Source organism: Tamandua tetradactyla, chromosome 19, assembly GCF_023851605.1.
Source record: "Tamandua tetradactyla isolate mTamTet1 chromosome 19, mTamTet1.pri, whole genome shotgun sequence".
Lineage (NCBI taxonomy): Eukaryota > Metazoa > Chordata > Mammalia > Pilosa > Myrmecophagidae > Tamandua > Tamandua tetradactyla.
The window spans coordinates 51,022,381-51,044,447 of NC_135345.1; the positions used below are offsets into that span (position 1 = coordinate 51,022,381).

General features: G+C 37.7%; 1 protein-coding gene across 3 annotated transcripts in view; it reads left to right on the forward strand.

The window, feature by feature from the left end:
- LOC143663607 (uncharacterized) overlaps positions 1 to 22,067 on the forward strand; it is a 51,597-nt gene that overhangs the window by 24,917 nt on the left and 4,613 nt on the right. Inside the window, exons 2-3 of one of the 3 annotated variants that reach the window (XR_013166068.1) lie at positions 12,292 to 12,327; positions 17,501 to 17,571. The exons of 1 other annotated variant lie outside the window; for it this stretch is intronic. Coding sequence is in view for 1 of the 2 variants with exons in the window: in XM_077137134.1 (XP_076993249.1) it covers positions 12,292 to 12,327 (36 nt within the window). In the remaining variant the exon portion in view is untranslated. The remainder of the gene's footprint in view (positions 1 to 12,291; positions 12,328 to 17,500; positions 17,572 to 22,067) is intronic. One more of the 3 variants, XM_077137134.1, reaches the window with a different exon arrangement.

Sequence of the window (22,067 nt, forward strand, 5' to 3'; positions counted from 1 at the left end):
AGAGATAATTCAATCATTAGATTTGATCCAATCAGTTGAAGATTTTTAAGGGAGAAGAAAGACTTTTCACTGCTTCTTCAGCCAGTGAGCCTTTTCTGTGGAGTTTGAAGAGACCCTTCATCATCAAAAAGAGAAACAAACAAACAAAAAAAAGAGAGACCCTTCATCAGAGTTGCCAGCCTCACAGCTTGTCCTACAGATTTTAGACTCTTACATGCCCACAGTTGTATGAGACACTGTTATTAAATTTCATATTTACAGATATCTCTTGTTTCTCTAGGAACCCTAATACAGCTTGGTACCAGGAATGGAGTATATCAAGATATCCCTTCTAAGCTGCTGCATCTGGCCCTTCTAAGCTGCTTCTAAGCTGCTGCATCTACAACCAAAAAAGAGGCACAATACCTAATTGGCCTCTTTGGATTTTGGAGACAGCATTTTCCTCATTTGGGTGTACTACTCCAGCCCATATACTGAGTGAACAGAAAAGCTACTAATTTTGAGTGGGAACTAGAATAAGAGGAGGCTCTGTGACAGACCCAGGCTGCTATGCAAGCTGCTCTGCCACTTGGACCTTATGATCCAGCAGATCCACTGGTGCGGAGAATGTCAGTAGCAAATAGAGATGCTGTCTGGAGCCATTGTCGGGCCCTTAAGATTTCAGAGTAAAACCTTACCATTCTCTGCAGATAACTACTCTTCTTTTGAGAAACAGCTTTTGACCTGCTATTGGGGCTTAGCTGAGACTGAGCACTTAACAATGGGCCACCAAGTTACCATAAGACCTAAGTTGCCTGTCATGAGCTGGGTGTTGTCTGATCCACCAAGTCATAAAGTTGGGTGTGCACAGCAGCACTCATCATAAAATGGAAATAGTATATAAGAGATAGGGCTCAAGCAGGTCCTGAAGGCACATGTAAATTACATGAGGATATGGCACAAATGCCCATGGGCCCCACTCCTGCAACATTTCCTTCTCTTTCCCAGACCAGAGCTATGACCTCTTGGGGATTTCCTTACAGTTAGTTGACTGAAGGGAAAACTCAGGCCTGATTTACAGATGATTCTGCATGATATGCAGGTATCACCTGAAAGTGCACATCAGCAGCACTACAGTGCCTTTCTGGAATATCCCTGAAGGACAGTGGTGAAGGGAAATCCTTCCAGTAGATGGAACTTTAAGCAGTTCACCTGGTTGTTCATTTTGTTTGGAAGGAGATCTGGCCAGAAGTGTATTTGTATACTGACTCATGGGCTGTTGGTAATGGTTGGCTGGATGGTCAGGGACTTGGAAGGAGCATAATTGGAAAATTGGTGACAAAGAGGTCTGGGGAAGAGTTATGTAGATAGACCTTTCTAAGTGGGCAAAAAACATGAAGATATTTGTATTCCATGTGAATGCTCACCAGAAGGTGACTTCAGCAGAGGGAGGTTTTAATGATCAGGTGAATAAGATGGTCTATTCTGTGGATAAAAGTCATCCTCTTTTCCCAGCCACTCCTGTCATTGCTCAATGGGCTTATGAACAAAGTGGGCATGGTGGTAGGGCTGGAGGTTATACATGGGCTCAGCAACATGCACTTACACTCACCAAGGCCGACCTGGCTACAGCCACTGCTGAGTGCCCAATCTGCCAGCAGCAGAGACCCACACTCAGTCCTTATTATGGCACCATTCCCCAAGGTGATCAGCCTGCTACCTGGTGGCAGGTTGATTATATTGAACCACATCCGTCATGGAAGGGACAGTGATTTGTTCTACTGGAGACTTATACTCCTGATAATGGGTTTGTCTTCCCTGCATACAATGCTTCTGCCAAAATTACCATCTGTGGATTTACAGAATAACACCATCATGTTATTCTACACAGCATTGCTTCTGATCAAGGAACCCACTTCACAGCAAATGAAATGCGGGAATGGACACATCTCATGGAATTCTCTTGTCTTATAATGGTTCCCATCATCCAGAGGCAGGTGTGTTGATAGAATGGTGGAAATGTCTTTTGAAAACCCAATTATGGTACCAACTAGGTGGCAGTACCTTGCAGGAATGGGGTAATGTTTCTCCAGGAGGCTATATATGCTCTGAATCAGTGTCCTCTCTATGGTGCTATTTCTCCCATAACCAGGATTCATGGATCCAGGAATCAAGGGGTGGAAATGAGAGTGGCACCACTCACTATCATCCCTAGTGATCTACTAGAATAAAATTTTGTTTCCTCTGCCTGAAACCTTAAGCTCTGCTGCTCTACATGTCTTAATTCCAAAAGGAGGAGTGCTCCTACCAGTAAACACAATGATGATTCCATTGAAGTGGAAGTCAAGACTGCCACCTGGCTACTTTGGACTTCTCATGCCTCTGAATGAACAGGGAAGAAGGGGGATTACTGTACTGGCTGGGGTGACTGAGCCTGACTATCAAGGGGAACTAGGACTGCAACTACACAATGAAGGTAAAGAAGAGTTTTCCTGAATACAGGAGTCCCCTAGGGAATCTCTAGTAATACTATGCCCTGTGATTAAATTCAGTGGAAAACTGCAGCAATCCAATCCAGACAAGACTACCAATGGTCCAGAAACTTCAGGAACGGAGGTTTGGGTCACCCCACCAGGCAAAGAATGACAGCCAGCTGAAGTGCTTGCTGCAAGTAAAAGGAACATGGAATAGGCAGTGGAAAAAGGTAGTGATAAATATGAATTATGACCACACGACCAGTTATAGAAACAAGGACTGTAATGGCATGAATATTTCTCCCTTGTTTTGTTATTATATTTGCATTTGTGCATAAAGCAAATATCTTGTTTTCTTCTTATCATATGACATAAATTGTATTGTTCATGTTATAGTATTCAAAATCACAGGATATGAAGTTTAAGAGTAAATGTTACCTAAGAACTTACACCCTGTTCTGCAGAGATTTAGTGTGTTTCCAGTCGTACACAGGACAGTTGAGTATTGTTAGCTGAAACATGTCTGTTACTGTGTTTTATTTAAAGATTAAGTATAGTTTAAAGTGATAGGTATAGCTGCCAAGTTGTCAAAGGGTAGACTGTGATGGATGGGTTCAGGTGTCACATTGGCCAGGTGATGGTGCCCAATTACTGCTCCAGCAAGCACTGGCTTAACCATTACTGCGAGGTTATTTCATGACTGGTTGATAAACCAGAAGGCTGGATTTTTAAATCATCAGTCAGTTGATTGCATCTGTACCTAATTACATCTAGGATCAATTAAGGGTGTGTCTTCCACAACCAAGAGAATCCAATCAGTTTAAGACTTTTAAGGGAGAAGAGAGAATTTTCACTGCTCCTTCAGCCACTGAATCCCACCTGTGGAGTTTTTCGAGCCCCTTCGTTGGAGTTTCCAGCCTCACAGCCTGCCCTATGGATTTTGGACTCTTGCATTCCCATGGCTGTGTGAGACACCCATAAATCTCATATTTATAGATATCTCCTGTTGGTTCTGTTTCTCTAGAGAACCCTGACTAATACACCTGCCAATGTCCAAAAACTAGAGACAGAAACAAGAGTGCAGGAGAATTGAAAGGGAGTCTATGGGGTTTAGAAGGTGATTATTCCATACACAGTCCTACAACCTCCCACTCCCACAAACTCCCCAACCCTCACATCCCATCTACTATGTGTCTTAGATGCAGGGGAACAAGTATGGTTGATCCTTATTATCCTCAGATTTTGTATTTGTGAATTTGCCTACTCATTAAAAGTTATTTGTAACCCCAAAATCAACACTCGAAGCATTTTTATTATCATTCACAGACATGTGCATAGTAGTAAAAATATTTGAGCCTGTCAATTGCCATTTTCCCAGCTGATGTTGCCCAAAATAAGGTTCTGTCTTCTTGTTTTAGCTCTCAGAATGTAAATAAATATTCTTTTTGTGATAAATATATCACCTTGCTTTTCGCATTTTTGTACTTTTTATTGGTGATTTCACTGTTTAAAATGGTCTCCAAGTATAATGCTGAGGTGCTGTCTAGTGTTCCTAACTGCAAGAAGGCTTGACGTACCTTGTGAAAAATATGTGGGTTAGATAAGCTTCATTCAGGCATGAGCTATAATGCTGTTGGCTCTGAGTTCAATGTTAATGAATCAGCAATGCATATATTCAATAAGGTATCTTTAAACAGAAATACACATAAAACAAGGCAATATATTGATCAGTTGTTAAAAATGTTATGACCAGAGATTCACAGGAATCTAATCATGTATTTCCCCTAGAAGCAATAGTTCAGTACTTGCTAATTCAGTGTTCATGGTGAATTTATAGAACATAACTATATGAATGACAAGAATCAAGGTTTTGGCAATGGAGTCCCTCCCATGGAGGTTTGAGAGGCTAGAATAGAGTAGAATGCATCTGCTGGTCCTGCCTGGAGCTCTGGTGGTTCCACCAAAGCATGAGAAAACTAAAGACAAGGCTAAGGGGGGCAGTGAGTGCCCTGCCAGATCCAAGACTCCCACAGGTCTCAAGAACAACATTTATTTAAATATTGCTTGGCAAAAAGCTCCAGGAAACATCGGGAATACCAGTTGGTGCAAGGTGCAATTTCCAGGCAGAAGGGTCAGCAGGTAGATGGGTCCTCCTTCTCTACACATTCTAAAAAGAAACATGCCTGATCTTGGACACAGCTAGGTGAACTGTGAGGCCTTGCTCAAGTAGAGGAACCTCATACCCACTGCTGCTTTCTCTTTAAACGAGGTGAGTGTGAGAGTGGCTTGGGCACAACAGACTGCTTGGATAGTTAGATGTTTTAAGGGTGCTGAAAAAAGCTGGCTTCCTGGTGTTGGAGACTTAATGGGAAGGTGAATTTGATTGTAGCCCCTCCCACTTCAGAGAAAAAGACCTCTCAGTCCCAGTGATCTCATTTCTAGGCTACTTGAAATGAGCCTCCATGATCATTTACTGAGAATTCATATTTGTCTCTACAAATATTCAAGATGTAATGCTGTATTTTCTTTAGTAATTCAGGAGTCATGGAATTCTTTTTTTTTTAAAAGAAAGAAAGAAAACTATTCCTTTATTTTTACTAAAAAGAAAGATTTGTTATACTCTGTTTTCCCATGTCAGCAGGAGCTAATGTCTCCCTGCTTCCTCCTGGGTAGCATTTGCCTTTTCTTTTTTTAACATTTTTTATTATATAACGCATATATAGAAAAGTGATAAATTTCAAGGTGCATTGTAACAAGTAGGTATAAAACAGATTTCAGAGTTACTGTGCCACAATTTTAGGTTTTTTCCTTCCAGCTGCTCTGAGACATTGGAGACTAAAAAAAATATTGATATAATAATTCAGCAGTCATATTCAGTAGTTAAATCCAATCGTCTCTGTTATAACTCCTTCTTCTCCTTTGATCTTTCTCCCAATCTTTAGGGGTATTTGGGCTATGGCTGCTCTAACTTTTTCATGTTGGAAGGGGTGTCAATAATATGATGGAACTAGTTGATATTCTGGAGAGTCTGGCCCCTCTGGGTTTCAGGGCTTATGTCGCCTAGGAACCCATCTGGAGGTTGTAGGTTTCTAGAAAGTAATCATGATGCATGGAAACTTTTGTAGAATCTCAGATATAGCCCTGGGTATTTTTTAGAGTTAACAGGAATGGTTTGGGTTGGGGTTTGGAAAACCATGGTAAATAGCTGAAGCTTGCATATGAGTAGCCTCTCGAATAGCCTCTCCACTCAGTTTGAACTCTCTCAGCCGCTGACATCTCATTTTGTTGCAATTCGTTTCCCCCATTTGGTCAGGCAGGCATTGTCAATCCCATGGTGCCAGGGCCAGGCTCATCCTGGAAGTCATACCCCATGTTGCCAGGGAGTCTTTCACCTCTGGATGTCATGTCCCATGTAGAGGAGAGGGTAATGATTTTACTTGCAGAGTTGGGCTTAAAGAGAAAGAGAGGACACTTCTGAGCCACAAAAGAGGTCCCCTGGAAGTAATTCTTAGACATAACTATAAGTAGGTATATCTTCTCCACTACATAGATAAGCTTCACAAGAGAAAGCATCAAGATTAAGGGCTTGCAACATGGCAAGCAAACTCACTGCTCTCCCCTGGGACATGACTCCCAGGGGTGTAAAACTCCCTGGCAACATGTGACAGAAATGCTAGAATGAACTGGGACTCAGCATCAAGGGATTGAGAAAATCTTCTCGACCAAAAGGGGGAAGAGCGAAATGAGACAAAATAAAGTGTCGGTGGCTGAGAGATTCCAAACAGAGTTGAGAGGTTATTCTTATACAGTATATAGATATCCCTTTTCAGTTTATGATGTATTTGAGTGGCCAAGCGGAAGTACCTGAAACTGTAGAGTTGTTCTCTAGTAGCCTTGTTTCTTGAAGATAATTATTTAAAGAAACAACATTTACAATGTGACTGTCTGATTGTGAAAAACTTGTGTCTGATATTCCCTTTATCTAGGGTATGTACAGATGAATAAAAACTATGAATAAAAAAATAAACAAATAATGGGGGGAACAAAGGTTAAAATATATTGGGTAGACGGAAATACTAGTGGTCAATGAAAGGGAGGGGTGGGAGTATGGTATCTATGAGTTTTTTCTTTTTTCTTTTATTTCTTTTTCTGAAGTGATGCAGATGTTCTAAAAAAATGATGGTGGTGATGAATATACTACTCTGTGATGATATTGTGAGCCACTGATTTGCACCATGTATGGAATGTTTGTATGTTAAGAATGTTTGTATGTTGTTTTGTCAATAAAAATATTTTTAAAAGATTAAGGACTTGGCCTATTGAGGTGGGAGTCCCTAATATTTGAGACAACACCAGGGGTTTCCTTTGGTGGTAAATCTTAGTAGTTGCATATTTTTTCTCCTGTCTCTCAAGAAACTTTGCCAGTACTTTTTAATTATCTGCTCTACATACTCTGAGATGTATCTAGGTATTACGTTAAGCTATGCAGAATTACAAGCCTTCATTCCCATTCTGAACTCCATATATATGGGTTGTTTAAATGATCTATCCTGACAAGTTGAGTTAGATTATGTGCTACAGAAAATTTAGGTTTTAGACAAAATCAACCCCCATTCCTTTGGTCTCATTGAGTAGGTGACATTCTAAAATGCAGACAATGTCTTCCTTACCCATGTATTTTGATTTACCTTAGTCCCGACCCAATCAGCTTCATTCTTATCTCTAATTGAAGCCTGATCTTTTTTTCAGTTTCTTTACCAGTTGTTGTATATGGCAATGCTGACTTTCAGAGCTGCAGAATTCCTACTCTGAGACTTAGGTGTCACACAGTTACCCAAAGTTGCAGGAAAATACCAGGTTATACATATATAGGACAATTTCAATATCTAGGAATAACGATTACAGCTCCTGACTAAATGTGACTGCATACGAGTTTATAATCTTGGACAAATTTTCTCATAATTATTTTCTAAAAGAGACCATACAATATTTGCTCTTTGTTTCTGGCTTATTTCGAATTATATTGTCCCCCAAGTTCAATTCAGGAATCACAGAATTCTAAACTCTTGATAAGTTGGATGTGGAATTGCTTATAGAAAAGAGAGTTAAAACTTCAAATGTCTGGCACAGATATTTAAAGAAAAGCACTCAAATATTTGTTGAATGAATGAATTATAAAGATAATAGAATATAATAAATTCCATATATGATATTAAACTGATGAACTAGCTAACATCTATGATGAATCATTTTGTGGAAAAGAAACTGTGAAATGAGTCAATCATTGGTCAATTTTCTATTAACTTCTCTAAATATCTTCATATTTGTTATAGTTTCAACCCACACAATCTTATGGGACAACAATTTTCAAATGCTTATATCATGATGAAAAAAATACACTTCTATTCTAAAGCTCTTTCTGTGTCTCTTGCTCATTCTCCAGTCACACAGTAATTTTCAAGGAAAAAATAATTTCCTGGATATCAATTATGAAGCCATTAATTGATAAATTTTTATATTTACCTTTCATTTTCATGGCATGCTAGAATTGGCTTTCAAATTAATGGCTACCTGTTATCAGTAGAGACTTCCACTGGATAGCCACTCTAATAAATGGATGCTAATGGATCAGCACATCTCTGGAGGTTGAAAAACACAATTAAGTTAGACATACACTATCTATAAAGTAGGACCAACAAAGATAAAATCTTATCTTAAGGAAATAAAAAAGAGCTAAAATGCTGTGTTTTTTTCTATTAGAGAATTTGTAGGCTTACAAAAAATCAAGCAGAAATTAGAGTTCCCATATACCATCACCACCACCCGCCCACACATACACATAGGGTTTCCCTGCTACTATCACTTTCCATTAGTGCAGTACCTTCATTATAATTGATGAAACAATATTATTGTAATTATACTATTAAACATAGTTTAAATTTTACATTAGGGTTCACTGTGTTGTATCCTTCTAAGGTGTCTAGAAATTTTTATTCTGACAACATATATACACCTAAAATTTCACATTTAACCACTTTGAAATACACGTTTCAGTAGTGTTAATTACAGTCACAATGTTGTGCTCCCATCACCACTATCCATTAGCAAAACTTTTCCATCAAAGCAAAGAGAAAACTCTGTACTCCCCATTCTCTACCCACATAGCCCCTGGTAATCTGGATTCTAGTTTCTGACTCTATGAATTTGCACATTCTATTTCATATAAGCGAGATCATACGTTTGTTCTTTTGTGTCTGGCTTATTTCACTCAATATGATGTCTTCAAGGTTCATCCATGTTGTCGCATGCAGCCAAACCTCCTCTTTTTTACAGTTGAATGTTATTCCATTGTATGTATATACATTTTTTTAATCCATTCATTGGTTGGACACTTGAGTTGCTTCTTTCTTTTAGCAATTGTAATGCCACTGTGAACATCAGTGTGTAAATATCTTTTCAAGTCCCTGCTTTCAATTCTTTTGAGTATGTACCTAGAAGTGGGATTGCAAAGTGATATGGTAAGTCTATATTTAACTTTCTGAGAAACTACCAAACTATTTTTCATAGTGCCTGCACCATTTTACATTTCCACCAACAATGACTGAATGCCTCTAACTCCTCACATTCTCTCCAATACTTGCTTTCTATATTTTGAATAGTAGCTATTCTAGTGAGTGTGAAATGGTAGCTTCATTGTGGTTTTGATTTTTATTTCTCTAATGGCTAATGACATTGAGCATTTTTGCATGTGCTTTTTGATTATTTGTATATTTTATTTGGAGAAATGCGTATTTGAGTCGTAATTGATTGGGTTGTTTGGGTTTTTTTGTCATTGAGTTGTGGCATTTATTTTATATATTATGGACATTAAACCTTTATCAGATAAATGGTTTCCAAATATTTTCTCCCATTCTTTTTACTTTCATGATAAAGTTATTTAATTTGATGAAGTCCTATTTATTATTTTTTTCTTTTGTTGGTCATGCTTTTAGTTAAAGTCTAAGAAATCATTGTCCAACACAAGGCCCTGAGAAACTTCCCTATGTATTCCTCCAGAAGTTTTATAGTTTAGTTTCTTGTATTTATGTTTTTGATTCATTTTGAGGTAATTTTTGTATGTGGTTGAAGTTGGGGCCACCTTTTATTCCTTTACATTCAGTTATCCTGTTTTCCCAGCACCATTTGTCGAAGAGATTATTCTTTCCCCATTGAGTGGAATTGGCACTTTTGTCAAAGGGATGAGTAAGGGGTATGATATGTATAATTTTTTTTCTGTTTTCTTTTTATTTCTTTTTCTGAATTGATGCAAATGTTCTAAGAAATGATCGTGATGATGAATATACAACTATGATAAAAAAGAATGTTCATATTGTATGTTGATTGGTTTTATTAATAAAAAAAATTTTTAATGTACTAGCCATAGATGTGAAGCTTTATTTCTGAAATCTTAATTCAATTCCATTGGTCTATATGTCTGTCCTTGTGCCACTACATACATTTGTTGATTGGTTTTTCCATTTCTGCAGAGAAGGCTGTTGGAATTTTTATTGAGATTGTGTTGAATCAGTAAATTGCTTTGGGTGGAACTGACATCTTAGCAATATTTAATCTTTCATTCCATGAACACAGAATGTCTTTACATTTATTTAGATTTTCTTTGATTTCTTTCAGCAATGCTTTATAGGTTTCTAAAGTGCTTTTAACTACATAAATTATATAAACTTTGTCAAAGAAAATTTTGCAGTAAGTATCAAAAGACTTAAAAATTATATATCATTTGACCCAGCAATTCCATTTCTAGGTAGGACTATATCCTAAAGAAACATTCATAGGCACGTGCAAAAAATTATCAAAGATGACTCTCATTAATATTAAAATTTATAGCACAAAAATTTAAAACAATTGGGATTATATATACATACATATATATATTATGACCCAACCATGTGCTAGAATATTATGCAGCCACTAAAAATTATATTTTAGAAAATACATTTAGTGTACATTAAGATGTTATAGCAAAAATGGTATCACAAGAAAGACATCTATAAAACAGTTGAAATTTATGACCTAATCCTTGATTAAAATGTATAGATTTTTCCATAGAAAAAAGACTGAATATGCTCTAAAATATTAAGTTGTTAATGTAGGTGGTATGTTTACAGAATTTTATAAACTTTTTTTATGCTTCATTTTTTTTAACATTCTGCAATGAGTATGCATTTTTCTATGATCAGCTCTTTCAAGTTATTTTTAAAAGTTATCATTTAGCAGTTGTGCTGAATTTAAAGTAATTATTCTATAGAAGAAGTAGAAATTCAATTGTTAAAGAATAAAAAGGACCCTTAATCAAAGGAGAAGGAGAAATTATAAGAGAAGATAGGATTTAACAAATGAGTATGAATGCTGAATCATTATATTGATTTTTCTTTTGGTCTCTAGTGACTTGGAGCAGCTAGTAGGAAAAACTTAAAATTGTGGAACAGTAACCCATACCAAACTCCGAAATCTGTTCTATAACTACAAGTTACAATGTACCTTGAAATTTATTGCTTTTTTGTATACATGTTATATTTCATAACTAAAAATGTTTTTTAAAATGAATCCTTAATACAAGGTAGAGAGATTATAATGAAAAAAAAATAAACATGAAGGAAAGCATTAAAAGGAAGTGATTACTAAAAAGAAATCTCTATATAATGAGTCAGCAGTCATAATCATTTCTTAAATCTTAATTTCTCAATTACACCTCCTCCCTCACATTTGATCATTCTCTCAATCTTCAGGGATCTGAGCAATGACCATTTTAATTTCTTCATGCTGGAAAGGGATGTCGACCTTATGGGGTAGAGTTGGCCTTATGGGGTTGATGTTCTTGTAGAGACTGGTATCTGTGGGTGTCAGGACTTATCTGGCCTAGAAACAGTCTGAAGGCCTTAAGTTTCTGAAAAACTAAACTTGCTAAGCAAACCTTTTATAGAGGCTTAGAGCCCAGGCTACTCCCTAGGGTTTTCAAGAATACTGCTGGTTGGGGAATGGCTTTCTGTGGTAGTTTTAAATATATGGTTGGCACTCACGTGGGAGGCAGCTCCACAATGACCTCTCGACTCTGTTTGGAATCTTTCAGCTGCTGAAACTTTTTGTTCCATTTCTTTTCCCCCTTTTGGTCAAGAAGTCATTCTAAATCCCATGATATCAGGGCCTGGCTTGTCCCTGGGAGTCATGTCCCATGTTGCCAGGGAGACTTATACCCCTGAGAGTCATGTCCCCAATAGGGGAGAGGGTGGTGAGTTTATTTGCAGAGTTGGCTTAAAGAGAAGGGCCACATCCCAGCAAGAGGTAGGGTCTCTGGGGGTGACTCTTAGGCATAATTACATGCAAGCCTAGCTTTGCCATTCTAGAAATGAGTTTCTTAGGGGTAGGCTTTAGGATCAGTGGCTCAGCTTGTTGAATTGGGAGTCACTAATGCCTGGAGATAATCACAGATTCCCTAGGTGAGGAAGTTTAATACTTTCACCTTATTCCTTGTCCATCAAAGTTACTTTCTGCAATTTATTTTTGAGTGAAAAATCAATTTATAAAGTAACAGCTGCCGCGGCAGTTTTTTTTTATATTTAGAAGATAAATTTTTAAATGATTTTAATAAATAGTGCATTTTGCTGGGAGAACACAATTAGTAACCTCTGGTCTTTTCTACATAAAGCAGCATTTAGAGCCCTCTGGATTGGAAAGTAGTGATGGGGAAAGAGCATTGAACCTAAATTTTATGTCCAGCTCTTGTCAATAACCACCTCACAATATGCTCATCAAGTACTTTTTTTTTTTTTTTCATGGGCAGGCACCAGAAATTGAACCTGAGTCTTCAGCATGTCAGGTACTTATTTTTAGCTACAGTTTTGCATTCATGCTTTTGGACTTTATTTTGTGTTGTCTTCATTGATTCCTTTTTTATTTTATTTTGTATACCTGTTTTTGTAAGCCACTAAGACAACTTTTGGAACAAAGTAGAAAGTTTGTAACAATGTATTTACCTCATTCAGTGAAGTCCACTGATATTATTCAAGTTAAAAAGTTACCTGCATTAATATTTATTATAAGGAGTTAAAACCTTAATAATAAACACTGGTAGTACGTGTAGCTTTTTCATCTCAAATGCAATCTTAACAAACTTATTTTCAAATCCTCAGCACTAATAAAGAATAATATCTAAAAATATAAAGGTCAGAAGGTAGAAAATTATCCAGAAATAAGTCTTCAAGACTTTAGCTCAATGCTCTGAGTCTTCGACAAGTATTTGGATATTTGAATAATGGATCAAAATGTGTTTATAACACTTTTTAAACAAAGTAACTCATTTAAGAAACAGATTTTAGTGACTATGTCACTAAACACAGTTCATTTGCTGGAACCATTTTAAAGCTTAATGACTAACAGAAAATACCTTTTCTCCTCAACTGAAAAGCATTATAAAGCATACAAAAGTGCTGACATATCAGGATATGCTAATATGTGGATGGTAACTTTTGATTAGATGGTTTCCATGGAGATGTGTCTCTATCCATTCAAGATAGGGTCACTTATTGAAGTCCTTTAAGAGAGAACCATTTTGGTAAAAGCTTGACAGCCAACAGAGCTACCAGAACCAACAGAGCTCACACAGCTAGAGATCTTTGGAGCAGAAGGAAAATGGCCCCAGGGAAGCCTTATGAAATGAGGAGAGAAAGCTAACAGTCGCCATGAGCCCTCCCAGTTGAGAAAGAAACCCCAAACATCATTGGCTTTCCTGAGCCAAAATATCCTTAGATTAGACATTTTTATAGCTTTGCCTTAATTTGGACTTTTTCACAGCATTAGAACTGTAAAGTGGCAACTTAATAAATTCTCCTTTCTAAAAGTTATTATGTTTCCTGGTATAATGCATTCCAGCAGCTTTTACAAACTAATGCAGATTTTGGTGCCAGAAAAGTGGGGTGTTGCATTTGCAAATTCCAAACATCTTGGAATGGCTTTTTAAATGGATAAGGGGAAGATTTTGGAAGAGTTGTTATAGAGAAGGCCTAGAATGCTTTGAAGAGACTGCGGTAGAAATGTGGACTCTAAAGATACCACTGATAAGGACTTAGACAGAAATGGTGCATGTGTCATGGTGTTTTAAAGTGGCAAAGAATCTGGCAAAATTGACCACTGGTTTTAGATGGAAGGGAGATTTTAAAAGTCACAAACTTGGATTTTTAGCAGAAGAGATTTCCAAATTAAATGTAGAAAGCACAACCAGGTTTCTCCTTGCAGTTTATAGTGAAATGTGAGAGGAGAGAGATAAGTTGAGAACTGAACTCTTGGGTATAATGAAACCAGAAATTGATGGTCTGAAAAACTCTGGGCCTCCAGAAGAGGAGACCCCAGAGAATAGTGTCCTACATGAGGATTTAACTAAACATGGAACCAGTCAGCCATTTCAGAAAAAGCCAAAATTGGAGATAGAGTTATCCAAGAAATATTTTTGGAAACTCCTTTTGTCTGATGGGAACAATCTGAGCATATTGCATAGAAAACCAACAAAAGTGTTGTAGGATCTGTATAAACGGAAGCACTGCCATTTGGACTAAAAGACTCAGAAAAGGGACAAAGTGAAGATAAAATGTTTTCAGAGGCAGAACCATGGAGGCTAAGGCCTGAAGTCAAGAAACCTCAGGCCAGGAGAGTGGACCCACCCAAGTACTTGGAGTGGGTGAGTTTTGTGTCCCAGGCCTTGGAGAGGGTAGAGGACATTCCTTGGGGATTGGAGAGAGCCTGGCTGCTACCCCATTGTTTTGGAGGGGTTGAGCATGTGCCCTGGAGAAGGCAGAGAGCCCAGGTATGGTCCTGATGCTTGGAGAGGTGGAACTGAGAAAAAAGTGGTCTCCCCAATGTCCCCCAATGTTGCATTCAGAGAGAGGCGGGCTCTGCTTAGGCCCTTAGAAAAGGTGGGACTGCCGCTTTCTAAAATCCCAAAGATAAATGACTCTCAGACTTTGAAATCTAATGGCCTTTGCCCTGCAGTTTTCTAGAGCTGTATGGGTCCGGTGGCCCCTATGTTCCTTCCAATTCCTCCCTATGGAAATGGGAATATGTATCCTATGACTGTCCCTCCTTTGTATATTGGCAGCAGATAACTTGTTCTGAGTTTTACAGGTCCAGAGCCAGAGGAGAATTTTGCCTTAGAACAGACCATGCCTGTAGCTGACTTTGATGAGATTTTGTACTGTTTCTGACTTTATATTGTATTTGTATTGTTACTGAAATGGTTTAAGGCTTTCTGATATTGTTATGGAATGAACGTATTTTGCATTTGGAAAGAGCTAGTCTTCTGGGGGTCCAAAGGGTGGAAAGCACCAGTTTGAAGCTATTATGTACCCCAGAAAAGCTATGTCCTTTAATCCTCATTCTGTATTGCTGGGTAAGATCTTTCTGATTGTTTTCATGGAGATGTGACCACCCAGTTGTGGGTGGTAACTTTTCATGGAGATGTATCTCCACCCATTCAAGATGGGGTTGCTAACTGGAGTCCTTTAAGGGGGAACCATTTTGGAAAAAGCGAGAGCCGGCAGAGCCACCGGAACCAACAGACCCCATGCAGTCAGAGATCTTTGGAGCAAAAGGAGAAGACCCCTGGAAAGCCTTATGAAATGAGGAGAAAAGCCTTATGCCCTCCCAGCTGAGAGAGAAACCCCAAACATTATCAGCCTTCTTCAGCCAAGATACCTTTCCCTGGATGCCTTAGATTGGACATTTTTACAGCTTTGTCTTAATTTGGACTTTTTCACAGCCTTATAACTATAAACTGGCAACTTAATAATTCCCCTTTCTGAAAGCCGTTTCATTTCTGTTCTATTGCATTCCAGCAACTTTTACAAACCAAAACAATACCTCATCTCATTCCTAAAAGCTTTTAAGACAGCTTATTAAAAAAAAATATCTACAATACCTAGTTTTCTGTTTTGTTGTTTTAAGTGAGGAAATTAGGACTAGGAATTGAAGATGGAGAAAATTAATTGAAGAGTAAAGTTAATACACCAAAATAGATATGAAGCTACAGTTGTTTGAGGTAGGTTCTGGGCTTTTTAGCACTTAATACAAAAATCAGTTGGTGTGTCCAATATTTAGCCATAACAATGAGATGCTCTAAAGAAACACCATTCTAGTAACTTAGACCTGAATTAATTAATGTGTTTACTGAGAGTTTTCAGTAAGAGTTGAACAAAAAAGCCTCTCTAAAGTTAACCAATTCCCCAAGCATCTGGCTAATTAAAATATAAAGATGTCAGATCTTGGTTGGATCTCATTATACAATTTAAACAGTGAAGAATGAGTCCAAATTCTAGCTGCCAAAAAGCAAGTGCAATAGCATTATCGGTAATTAAATGTCATAAGCAGATCCAATGTTTTATCAAAGAAATGAATTTATTTGAATCCACTAACTTTACCCAAAAATCAAGTATTAACTGTGAAAATAAATAACAATGGGGAAAGTTTCTGAAATGGAAAGTGTTAACAATAAATATTGAATAACAACTCTAAGAAAGGTACAGGTGATAAGTGGTGTACAGTATATGGTTCTTATCATTACCTATAACAAATTATTTGGCATAACAAATTATGCCAAAACTTTGCTTAAAGCAACCACCATTTTATTATATCTCACGGTGATTCTGTGGGTCAAGAACACAGACAGGGCTTGCCTGTGCAATTCTCCTGCTCCACATAGCATCAGCTGGAATCACTCGCATTCAGTTGACAGCTGAGCTGGTCTGAATGGTCCAAGCCACTTCCCTCACACCTGGCACCATGCAACATTTTCTGTTAAAAGCATGATGCCAACTGAAATTTTTCCTCAGCTTAACAATATAGTTTAGAAGGTGCTATAAATTTTTTTTTAAATGGCCCTCACACTTTTGTGTTTGTGTAACACTGAAGGCTCTAGCATGGTTAAAATGGCTCAATGCATAGTATTGGGGAAGTTCTACCCCTCCCACACTGCCTCCTTCCAAGTCACCTCCCCTAAGGAAAGAGGAGTTGGTAACCTAATTGATATGGCCCCCAAAAATTGGGCCATATTTTTACAAATGACTGTCGCTGTATTCACAGGTCAGGAATTATGCACAGTCACTCTTGATTTTCTAGCTGCTGGTGCTAAGCCCTGTAGAGCTTTCCCATTCAGGGGCAGCTCTGTCATCCCCTCTTCCTAGCAAGAGGGAAAAATGAACTCAGCTTCCCTGGAGGAAGGCCTTCTTTATTAAAGGTGGAAGATGTTGGATGGAGACAATGGGAACATACCATTGATTCTTATTTGCAGTAGCTATGTTTTATAAAACCTCTGCAAACACTGAGTTAGAAAATACTGAACCACTGATCCTAGGAGAAATACAGGGGTAAGTTCCTCTTAACCTCTGGTCACATTTTTGTAGTCAATACTTGGCCTTGTTAAATGTATGTTTCTGGGTAAAGACACCTTACTTAATAGATATCTTTTACAAATTATTATATGCCATATTCCTGATAAAACTATTTCAATTATAGCATTTCTGTGTAATACAATCAATAAAAAAATTAAGTGATCACATGAAATAAGTTTCTTCTCTGCCCCATCTTTCTGAAAGTTAAGTTATCTACCTATGGAGAATCATTGAATTAAAGGTATTAGTGATGATTAACATATTGTTCTTTTATTTTGCTTTAAAACAGTTTGCATATGGGGAAGTGTTAAATTCACATAGGATTTAAAAGTTTGGGTTAATTCAGCAAGGCTGTCTTGCTTTTCTGTTCTCATAGTCATGAAAAAAGGAAATTGTTCTGTATTTTTCCTGGGTAAGTAAACTAGGTATTATTTAGGCTTTGTATTTATCCTACTCTTCCAATACTGAGCAAGGTAGGGTTGGGTGTAAGCTGTTTTATATTGGATATGAAAAGAAGCCACCTAGCTAATCCTTCCAGGAAAGAAATTGGCTTAACATACATAGAGTGTGAGGCATCAGGTATTACAAAACTCTGTCTGTGTCTGTCATCCACAGAACTAGCAGGTTGTGATGAGAAGTTGTCCCGGCAATTCCTATCCAATAATGTGACTCAACTTAATTTTTTTGTAAGTTTTTTTCTTTTTTAAAGTATAGTATGTTTCAGATTATTCATACTCCTCACTTTAATCAAGGACTTTTTTTTAGGTGTAATGTGAATGGTAATAATCATTAAGCAAGAAAAGTTCACCTTTCCTGGTTCAACCCCGCTCTTCTTGAAATTAAAAATAAAGAAAGCAAAACAAAAAACTGATATTAAAACTATGAGGTGATGAGAATCTGCTCCATTTAGCCCACGGAAAGCATGTGCCTAAACTGTGGTTTCATGTATCCAACCCCTTAGTTGTTAAAACCTTAAGAATTTGTCTCAATTTCTATTGCTTCATAGGCACTGCCAGGTGTCTTAGTTTTCCATGATACAATAAGCATTTTTTTTTAATTCCATATGTTCTACTTGTCTGTTGACAAGGTAGATAAAAGGAGCATCAGACACAAGGTTTTCACAATCACACAGTCACATTGTGAAAGCTATATCATTATACAATCATCATCAAGAAAAATGGCTACTGGAACTCAGCTCTACATTTTCAGGCAGTTCCCTCCAGCCTCTCCATTACATCTTGACTAACAAGGTAATATTTACTTAATGCATAAGAACAACCCCCAGGACAACCTCTAAACTCTGTTTGGAATCTCTCAGCCATTGACACTTTATTTTGTCTCATTTCACTCTTCCCCCTTTTGGTCGAAAATGTTCTCTCAATCCCTTGATGCTGAGTCTCAGCTCATTCTAGGATTTCTGTCCCACATTGCCAGGAAGGTCCACACCCCTGGGAGTCATGTCCCACGTAGACAAGAGAAGGATGGTGAGTTTGCTTGTTGTGTTGGCTGAGAGAGAGAGGCCACATCTGAGCAAACAAAGAGGTTCTCTTGGGGGTGACTCTTAGGCCTAATTTTAAGTAGGCTTGACCTATCGTTTGTGGGGTTAAGTTTCAAATGAACAAACCCCAAGACTGGAGGCTCAGCCTATAGCTTTGGTTGTCCACACTGCTTGTGAGAATATCAAGAATTCAACTTTAGGTTGAATTTTCCCCAGTTCTCACCATTCCCCTAAGGGGACTTAATAAGTTTTTTTTTTGTCTCATGCTTTTGAAAACCAGAAGTCCAAAATCAAGGCTTGGGCAAGGCTATACTTTCCCCCCTGATTTGGTAACGTTCTGGTGACGGTGGACCTCCACCACATGGCAATCTTACTCAACTCTCTGGTTTCTGACTTCTGGTTTCTACTGGCTGCTTCTAATTGACTGCATCTAAATTTCCTCTCTTTATAAGGCCTCCAGTAATGTGAATTAATATTTGAACGTAATTTTGGGGGGATACACGATCCATCCCCCCAAATAATAGGGATATAGAAGCAGGGAATGTAGCACAGACAAATAGGTATTACCCAGATACTGTTCTTTAAGCAGTGCTGCTTATTTGGTTTCCCTCTCTGAACATTGGAATCTCAGCAGTTGAATCAATTTGGTGTACTAGCTAGGGTTCTCTAGTGAAATGGAATCAGCAAGAGATATCTGTAGATAGAAAATTTATAAAAGTGCCTCACATAACCATGGGAATGTAGAGTCCAAGGTCTGTAGGGCAGGCCGCAAGCTAGTAACTCCAATAAAGTCCACAATGAACTCTCAGGAGAGGCTGGCTGGACAACCATGGGCATGGAAGAGTCCAAATCCGTAGGGAAGGCTGTGAGGCTGGCGACTCCGACAAAGGGTTTGGACGAACTCCACTGGAGAGGCTCACCGTCTGAAGCAGAAAGAATGGCTGTCTCTTCTGAATCCTCCTTACAAGTCTTCTGCTGACTAGATTAAGCATCACTCATTGCAAAAGACACTCCCCTTTGGCTGATTACAAATGCAATCATGATGTAAGTCAATGAAATGTCCTTATAGCAACAGACAGGCCAGCGCTTGCCCGACTAGATGACCAGGAACCACCACTGGCCAAGTTGACACATGATCCTGACCATGACAATTGGGCTTAGATCTTTAGAAATATATAAATACATTCTTCACTTTGAAACTTCATTAGAAAACACACCATGCAATGAGCTATGGATACTTTATAAAACAGTTTACTGAAGCAATATACATGTGTACACATATATTTACTTATATCTAAATTGCATGTGTATAGTGTATTTCCTTAAGTACACATACATGTATACATTAATGTGCCCATAAGTACAAGTGTGCAAGTACATATACATGCCTAAGTACATATACGCACTGACGTACATACTTAATGTGATATAATTATATACCTCCATGTTGATATATTAGGTATTTTTCTATATCTCCATATAGGTATATGTGTGTGTGTGTACATAGCAAATTATAGATACTAACTTCATTCTACTCTTACTAGTTGCTAAAGAAAACATCTTTAGCCCATTCTTTCCCTAGAACTCTTCTTTATCATCTAATTTTGTGACATTACTTCATTCCATATTGCTCTGTTCTTTCTACCAGGTACCATAGGTACCTAGGGGTAGGCGCTTCGAGAGTGCTAAGCCATGGTAGGGACAAAAAAATTCCAATTGGTGCTTATAGTGTGAGCACACTGACACCTGCGGAGATGTCCTCATTTCCATCTGGTCAACTATTGCCAATCCATGCAGGCTGCTGAGTCTCATTCCTCAATTTTCTTCACAGGGCTTCTTTAGATCTTGCTGGCTATCACTTACTTCTGGTCCCTCCTAAGGGCTCAGGAAACATATGGCTGCTTTCCTGAGCTCCCCAAAGGCTGTGAGAAACCTGGTGAGGCTATTTGAGGTCTTTTACCACTTGAAGTGCACGATTCTTCTGCTTCCCGTTCCACTGAAGGGCCCCAGGTGTCCGTGGGGCTTCTCAGGCTCCTTTGAACTGATTTAGCAGACCACACATCAGATTTAATGGCTATAAATTTATTGGGAAAAGACAGCGCATTGAATACAACTCTATTTGTCAAATAATGGCTGACTTGGAACAGTAGGTTGGCTACAGATACAAGAGTTTGGCACAAATCAACAAAAGCATTCTGTGAATATCCACTGACAACATGAAATTAATAAAATGTATATTTTATTAAGTCGTGTGGTTTGCATCCTTTATGTCAGTAAAATACATAATAAACTCACAGACATTTCTTCTCTGCTCTCCACCCTACTCTGGGGAAGCAGAAATCACTAGTTGGGGCCTTACCCCTCGCTAGGTTCTCTTCACCCAATGTTGGGCCCTCTGCCTTCAGATTTCCAGGAAGTATCTGGGGTTTCTTTGCAGGAACCATCAGTTGGTAAATTAATAAGCAATATGTGGTTTATTCATGCAATGGATTTCCACATCATAGTTAAAATGAGTGAATTATGTACCCAGGTGGATAAATTTCAAAAATATTTTATTAAATAAAAATGAAAATAGGGTGCACGGGTTGTTCAAAGGTTAGAATGCTCACCTTTCATGTGGGAGACCTGGGTTTCATTCCCGGACCATGCACCCCACCCCCCGCAAAAAAAAAGAAAGTAAATCACAATAGGATATATTCAATAAAATACCATTTGTGTTTAATTTTACATGCATAAAACAACATAAAGAATACTTTGTTTTATGTACATGTATTGTCAAAGTATAAACTCATGCACACCAATGACACATCAATGACAGAAGAATGGCTAACCGTGGGGAAGGGAAAGAATTGAAGGTTTGGATTTAGACGTATCTCGATGTGTTTATTATTATTATTATTATTATTATTATTATTATTATTATTATCATTCCTTTACAGGAAAAAAATCTGAAACAAAGATGGAAAAATGTAAATATCTTTCAAATTTAGATGGTGAGCAAATAGGTATCTGTAATGTTGCTTTCTATATGTTCAATACAATTAATAATTAAATGATTTTGCATTATTAATTAGAAAAACACTCAAATTTGTTTGGAGAAATAAAAAAGCAAAGCAAACAGAAGCAATCTTATAAAGATGAAGTCCATTAATAGAGTTAATTTTGTCCCTATGATATCTTTTTTGGTATGACAGCTCCAATTAAGCCCACAATATCATCTTTTTTCAATATTATATTGGGTGGGGAGAGTCCTTTTTATTCATCCCCAAGACATACGTGATGACTAAAATTGAAAGACTTTTCCAAACTTCCTTTGACCTTATATTTATATTTGACTAAAAGAGAGTGGAAGACTTTGCTCATTTATACTTCTAATCAGTTTTTATTATTTATGCAAATTGCTTAATTATCTTTGTCACGTTCCTGCTTCTTCAGGTTGCTGATTTGAGCTATTTGGTTTTGTACTTTATGAACAGACAAGCAAAAATATTTTAAGAAAATCTAAACTTCATACCACTATGCGCCATTTGGTAACTATCACAATAATAATTGATTTAAGCAAGAATGATCCACAGATGCTAAAATTGGTGGGTGAAAGTTTGATGAGAAACAAAATATAGTCTCAAAGTATCTCCCCACAAATTGCTTTTAATTACAAATGGGAAATTTTGACTTTACAGCAGA